The 6,781-nt window shown below is 48.2% G+C and overlaps 1 protein-coding gene across 3 annotated transcripts in view; it reads right to left on the bottom strand.

Annotated features, from left to right (window-relative positions):
- Window positions 1-1,554: 1,554 nt before the first annotated feature.
- The window catches only part of LOC102386556 (protocadherin gamma-C5-like), a 57,025-nt gene continuing 51,798 nt past the window's right edge, over window positions 1,555-6,781 (bottom strand). For all 3 annotated transcript variants that reach the window (XM_025193930.1, XM_025193932.1, XM_025193929.1), the window contains one exon: window positions 1,555-4,265. In XM_025193930.1, the coding sequence (XP_025049715.1) occupies window positions 4,039-4,265 (227 nt within the window). In that variant the 3' untranslated portion in view covers window positions 1,555-4,038. The remainder of the gene's footprint in view (window positions 4,266-6,781) is intronic.

Genomic DNA, 6,781 nt, shown 5'->3' with positions numbered 1-6,781 from the left:
TAAGAACAGGAGGCTGTGGAGAGGAGAGCAGAGAATCAAGTTAGAATGAAAGGGCTCGCCATGTACTGCCAAATGGAGGGTGCCCTGCAATGGGCATTGGGATTGGCAGGTTTGTCCCTAGTGTGACTGTGGATCATCCCAGGGGCTCAGTGTCCCTGGCAGTAGGCCGGAGTGGTCTGCTCCTGTATAAAGTGGGGGGCACCTCCTCATGGCAGGGCTGCCTGGCCACAGATAGTGATGAGGATTCTGCAGCAATCTGGGGGCAGGTGCCAAAGGCAGCTCTGAGATTCCACAAAGGAAAAACATGACTCCTAATAAGACCTTTCCAGTCTCCTCCTGGCTTGCAGGGCTTCACCCCCTGGCCTCTATCACTGACTGTGGTGTGGGGCTCCCTGAGTCAAGTAAGTCTGATGCTCTGTGGGTTTGTAGACACACCCAGAGGTCCTGGGCAGGGCTGTCCTAGGGCTTGGGAAATGCCCATGGCCAGAGCTGGCCTTCCCCACTGTCAGTCCCCTGGGGTACAGGCTGAGGGGCGCAAAGCCCATGCACTTTGAGGATGGTTCAAGGCCCATGTGCAGCCCCACTCTGTGGGCACGCTGCGCAGCCTTGGTCCCTGCTGCTGCCAACCTCAGGGGTTGGGTATGGGAGGGTCCTGCTCGTTGGGGTCAATGGGTGCGGGGCTCACCCACAACCCCTCCCCAGAGCTGCCAATGCCAGCCCAGCTCAGGACGATTCATACCACACCAAACTGAATCTAGGCATCGTGAGGTTCCTTCTGAGTGGCAGGGCACCACCGCTGCCAGGGGAGGGAAAGGCTGGATGGAGCCTGTACTGAAGACAAAGGTAGCAGGACCTGGGTGGAAGCAAGGAGTCCTGGCAGTGTTGGGGGAGGGGAGCATGGGCCCTTGGCAGTGAGAACTGCTCATGAACTGGCAGGGCAAGGACTCTCAGCTTACAGGGTGTGCTTTCCCTGTGAACCCCTATGAATCTATGAATCTATGAATCTTTCCCACCTGTGGGCTGTCTGCCCCTCACCACTGCTCTGTAGCATGTGCCTTCTTCCCTATGGCCTGCAGAAGCATCTGCATGTGCTGGGCTAAGCAACTCCAACCTTCAGGTCAAACAGGAGCAAACTTATGTAGACAGACTCTGTGGTGACCAGGGTGATGGGACCCCTGTGCACAGGAGATCCCCCTTGGAGTTCCCAGGACTGAGGGAATACCAGAGAGCTCCCTCAGACTGGAGCCACCAGGCTGCATGGGTAATTTGCAGTTTCCATATTCCTTTTTATTGCTTTCCATGGGGTGAACGCACTCACCGAATACCAGACAGTTGTTCTCTCTGCAGCTTCTAGACACACACAGCAGGTACAAGGAAATAGCAGCACACAAACTCTCTCTCTCTCAAGAACAAATTATGATCAGTTCAGAAGAAACCATTTTATTATTTTTTCCCAAAGAAAAAAAGCAATATAAATATTAGAGTATAAAACTTGCATGTAACACATTGACATTGGTCTATATGGGTATAAGAAGGATATAAGCATATATATAATATATAAGTATAATTCAATATTAGACACATTGAAAGGACAAGTGTGTTTCATTTCACATACACTTAGAGCACAGACCACAAGGAAAGAAGATACAGAGAAATTGAAAATACTGATGCCCACAAGTTAGTTACTGAGATAAAAATAACACACCACTAATTACAACACTCTCTATACTACCTTGGATTGCTGATTAAAAAGAAATATAAACACTACAATTAATCTACAGTACTTCTAGAAGGGTCACATAATAACTACATTAGTTTATATAAGCCTTACTATCTGTGTAAACTCTTTCTAGTGCAGCCACCACAGGGGGTGCCTGGGATCAGTACAAAAAATCGTATGTAGACAAGGTCTTCCCATAGATGGGGCTTGCTTCTCTAGACATAGGGAGACAGAAATTGGCTAGTGAGGCATTAGTTAGTGCACAATGCTCTGCTGAATACTGCCAGGGCTGGGTTACTGACAAGCCAGGTAAGCATGCCAGCTGTCTACAGTTAACCTGAGGTGACTAGAAGGCTAGATCTGCTCAGGTGAGTTCTGCATTAGAAGTTACAAAAAACTCATCGTGTTTATCTCTATATGTTTCTTCTTCATGCTACAGACACGCCACGCCATTCTGCCTTCCCAGGTCAGTCACAGTTACTTTGATATGGAAAGCTGGCCCAGTGCAAAGGGCATGCACAACCTTTCTGGATTAAGTAGGGCGTAAGGTCATAATATAGCCTTCCTGGATGACTTAGTGTTTACAAGGAATTAATGCCAAGCTGACTATGTAGCAAGGGCACAATGCACTCTCTCTTCACTTTGTTTGGATCAGCAGTGAAAAGGGAACACAGCTACAGGGGTCACACAGTGAAGAGGCCCTGATCATTCTACTCCATTAAATGTGGTTAAAAATCCCAATGCCAGGGGTATCAACAACTAAAGAAAGTTTGTTTGTTTCTTATTAAATCTAGCATATTTTGAGTCTCAGATAATTTCCTGGGTACAGTTAGAATCTGGGCTAGAGTGAATGAATGGCCTGTAACAGCCTCAAAAGTATCAGAATCCTTCCTCATAGTCTCCTGACTGACAGCTTGTGAGCATCCCCAGGCTCACTGGCTTTGTAGTCAGTGGCAAGAGCTAAGCTCCAGTTCTTGGATTCTTTATCTATAAGTCTGGTCCCCTGGCTCCAGCAAACTAACTGCCACTTACTTGGTATCCAGTTCTGAAGGCCAGTGAACTAAGCCTGTTCTTTGGCAACTCTGCACAGACATGAAATGTGTGGATTTCATCGCTGCTGTAGGAGATAGCAGTGTCTCTTTTATTATTCAACCCTACTCCTAGATAGACATTGCTCAGTCTGCACTGAGACTTGTTTATCTGACTGTGCATTTATATCATGCTGTACATACATGCAATGGCTTCTTTGGGTGTGGTGGAGTTAGTTACCTTACTGTAGACATGAGGTGAGTATTTTGCATGCAATGCAATGTACAGAAATGTGAAGCATTCTGTCTCTGTTCCCTATGACAGAGATTGGTCTCCAAATGCATCCACCCTTGATAAAGACATAGATAGCTATTTCATTGCTTTGAGCTCTCTGTGCTTACAGCAGGGGACTTTTTTAACTTTTAATTCCAAGAAAACATTTCCTGTACACATAAATATTTACTGCAATGAATTGTTGAGATGTATTTGTAGAGGCCTGTATAATCAATAGGACAGTAGTATGTAGCGTGGCTACACACCACATCTTATAATTGGAGTGGTGTGTTCTGCACTGTGGCCATTTCCACTGCAGTTCAATTGCATTTCCTGTCTCTCTCATACCATGATTTTTGTTCCATATTTTAGGCCATCATTGGTCACATTTAAAAAAAAATGTTTAAAATGCACTTTAAGCTTGTTACTTCAAACTAGTGCAGTGTAAACACTTATTTTTTGAGAATAATAGGTAAACAGGAATTGAAGCACTCCCTACCAACTTCTTAACTAGGAACTTCAAGGGTAATCAGGGTGAAGTTTACTAAAAAAAAGTTAAATACCAAAATATGGAGCATGAGCTCTAATCTGGGAATGTTTTTTCCTCAGAAAAATGATCAGTGGTTCATAAATTAAAAAAAAAATCCATGTTAAACTTATTTACATTGGACAATGCCAAGTACAAGCCTTGTAGCTTTCTCAGACCATTCTGGAGTGAACCAAATCCAAATACATGTTTTAAAGACTTTACAGCCTTGCATATTAAATTACCCGAGTGATAGTACAAAATATGAGTTTGTATTAACAGGGCACTTGCTTTTTTGTTTCCAGATTGATTTATATCATGAGGACTAACAGTAGGATCCCTACCCCTAGCTCTGACAATGACATGCATTCATAGTAGTCCCTACTTTTCCAATGCAAAATTCACATTCACCCTCCATCCTAGGTTGTGATTTGGGGGAGTGCCGGAGGGGTCTGCCCTGTAGGTCTAACCTGCTGATGGTCTGTCAATTTTACTTCTTTTCCTTCTTCCCTGGCTTCTTTTTGTTTCCTCCTGAAGATCCCGAGCTCTTTGCATCTCGTTTACCTGAGGAGTTGGAGAGAGTGGCAGTGCTGCCAGGGATGTACACATTCTGCCTGTAGTCTGGGACATGCTGCAGTGTGAACTGGGGGCCGTACCTTGCACTGAGGCCCATAGTGCCAGTTCCCCCACCAAGAGTGGAGTTCCCATCAGCAGCTTCTACATGGGACACAGAAGAGAAGAAGACAACAGGAAAATAATTATAACATTAATATCGTCAACAGTGGAATTTTAACTAAGTATTCTTGAAGACCCAGTACAAATCTAAGGTCTTATACAACAGGTGCTGTACAAATAGTGTTTGTCCCAAAGAGCTTGCAGTCTATGTAGATAAGAAAGACAATGTCACCAAGGGTATTAGAGCCAGAGTAAGGCATTTAACCCAGATCTCCTGAGTGCCAGTCCTATCAAAGGTTTAATCACAAGATTATCTATAAATGATGGAAAATTGGAATATGTTATAAGACAATGAAGGGCAGTTTAAAACACAAAGGGCACATCTACACAAGATTCTTTACTGTGGTAATGTAATGCACAGTAAAGCATCAGCATCTACACATGCACAAGACTTATTGCACAGTAAATTAGGCTAATGTGCCATTTGCTAGTACCAACAAATACAGGTACTAGATTAATGGCACATTAGCTACTGCTAAGTAGCGCACATGTAGACAGACTGAGAGCAATTTGCTCCCAGTCAGCCTAGGCAGCAGGGGGCCACAGAAAAGGCAGGGGGGAAGAGAGTGAGGAGGGGGGTTGTTCCTGCTCCACTGTGGAGTTTGGGATTGCAGCCTGGCCTGGCGACACTGCCTTGGGGCAATGCCCCATAGCCAAGTGGCAGCAGCATCCTGAGTTCTCCCTTCACTTTTCTTGCTGAGGGGATGGGGAGCTCTCTGTTCCTGCAGTGTTGGGTTGGGGACACAGAGCTTCCCCATTCCCTTAGCCCTACCTACTAGTGCCTGCACAAGCACACACTCCAGTCAGTTCCTGCTCTCTGCCCATGCCTGGGGGGAGCTGGGAGCTGAGCAGCACCAGGATGGGGTGGAGGGAATTGTGGGTGGGGAAGGAGAGGGGGGAACGTAAGCAGCACCGGAACCGGGCAGAGATGCATCTCCCCCTGGTCCCAGCGCTGCTTATCCCCCATGTCTCACCCCACCCCAGTCCCGGTGCTGCTCAGCTCCCAGCTGCCCCAAGGCATGGGTTTGGGAGCAGGAGCCAACTGGAGCATGTGCTGTACAGGCAGTGGCAGGGCTGAGGTGATGAGCACCCATTGGGCACATCCACACATGCAAGCATGTGCACTTGCAGCAGCTCAAATAGAAGCAGTGCAAATTTGAGCCAGGGCTTTTTGCCCAGACATGCACTTTGGTGTGGGGCAAATTGTGCCACTTGGGGCAAAATAACCCTGCCTGACTCCTCCTGGATCTGCAGCCAGGGGGAGCTATGTGCTGTCCCCAGCAGTATATAAAGCTGCCATGTCCTGGCCCCATCAGTACAAAAACCTGCCCTATCAAGTAGCTCAGGGCACTTGCTCTCAGGAGCTTCGGGGGCCCAGCCAATTGGTACCTGGGGACACTACCCCTTGTGCCAGCTGGACTGCTGAAGCAGCCCTGAGAGTTCCCTGCGCCCTTTACCCACTGCAGCAGTCTGGCAGTGGGGGCTGCTGCCTGGCTGTGACCTGCTGTGCACCTGCCAGACCCAGATGGGGCCCGCCCAGCCACTAGAAGCATCTGCCCCTCTGGGCCAGCTGCCAGTGGGCTGTGGCTACAAAATTGGCCTTTGTGTGGCACTACTGCCATGTGTGCCCCCTGCTTGGCCATCTGGGTAGCTGTTGCCCAGAAGATGGTCCCAGTGTGGTGGCCTGCTTTGAACTGTCAAAGCATGTCAGCCACCTCCAGCTGGGTCCAAGGTGCTATCTCTGAGCAGGGTCCTCTGCCTGGGTCTTGCAACTTGCCTCCCTAGCAGGAATTCTCGTGTTCCCTATTTGAAAACCAAAAAATCCCTGATAAAAAAATCCCAAAGTCACTTTGTAAAATACCCTGAAACACATGTTCCTCCACAATTAAAACAAAAGCCCGCTATATATAGAGAGTGAGAGACAGCGATCAGTTGGGCAATGTTTTATTGATATATCTACAGTGTTAGAGCAATTTGGAAGCCTACTAGTGTCTCTATCATCATGATAAAATTAATTCTAAATACCTATATGTTTTGTTGTTTGCCTTTGGTTTTCTTACCATAGAGCAGTTAGAGCTCCCTGTGACCCCTTCACTAACCAGGATGTAAGGATAGCTGCTCATGCAGCCACAGCTCCTGGCAGCAGGTCTCATCCTGTCTGGCAGCTGGGCATGCAGGGTGTGTGCTGAGGGCATGTGGGGTTTGCAGGAGGAGGGTGGGAAGTGGGGTGGGGAGATGTTGGTGGTAGTGGGGGGCTGTGGGGTGTGTGGGTAGGTGTGGGTAGATTGTGGGGGGACTGTGTGGAGGGGCTGCTCAGGAAGGGTGGGTCCCCTGCCCCCTGCAGGGCACAGCCCCCCCTGCACAGCTCACAGACTGCTCCCCACAGGGCTACAGCCCCCCAAAGGGGCCACAGCCCCCAACAGGGGCTACAGTGCCTGAACAGGGGTTACAGCCCCCCCAAGAGGGGCCACATGGTCCCCGCAGCGGCTAACCACCCC

Source organism: Alligator sinensis, unplaced genomic scaffold, assembly GCF_000455745.1.
Source record: "Alligator sinensis unplaced genomic scaffold, ASM45574v1 scaffold1191_1, whole genome shotgun sequence".
Taxonomy (NCBI): Eukaryota; Metazoa; Chordata; order Crocodylia; family Alligatoridae; genus Alligator; species Alligator sinensis.
Note: the sequence above shows the minus strand (reverse complement) of the source record. Positions and strands in the feature narration are given on the sequence as shown.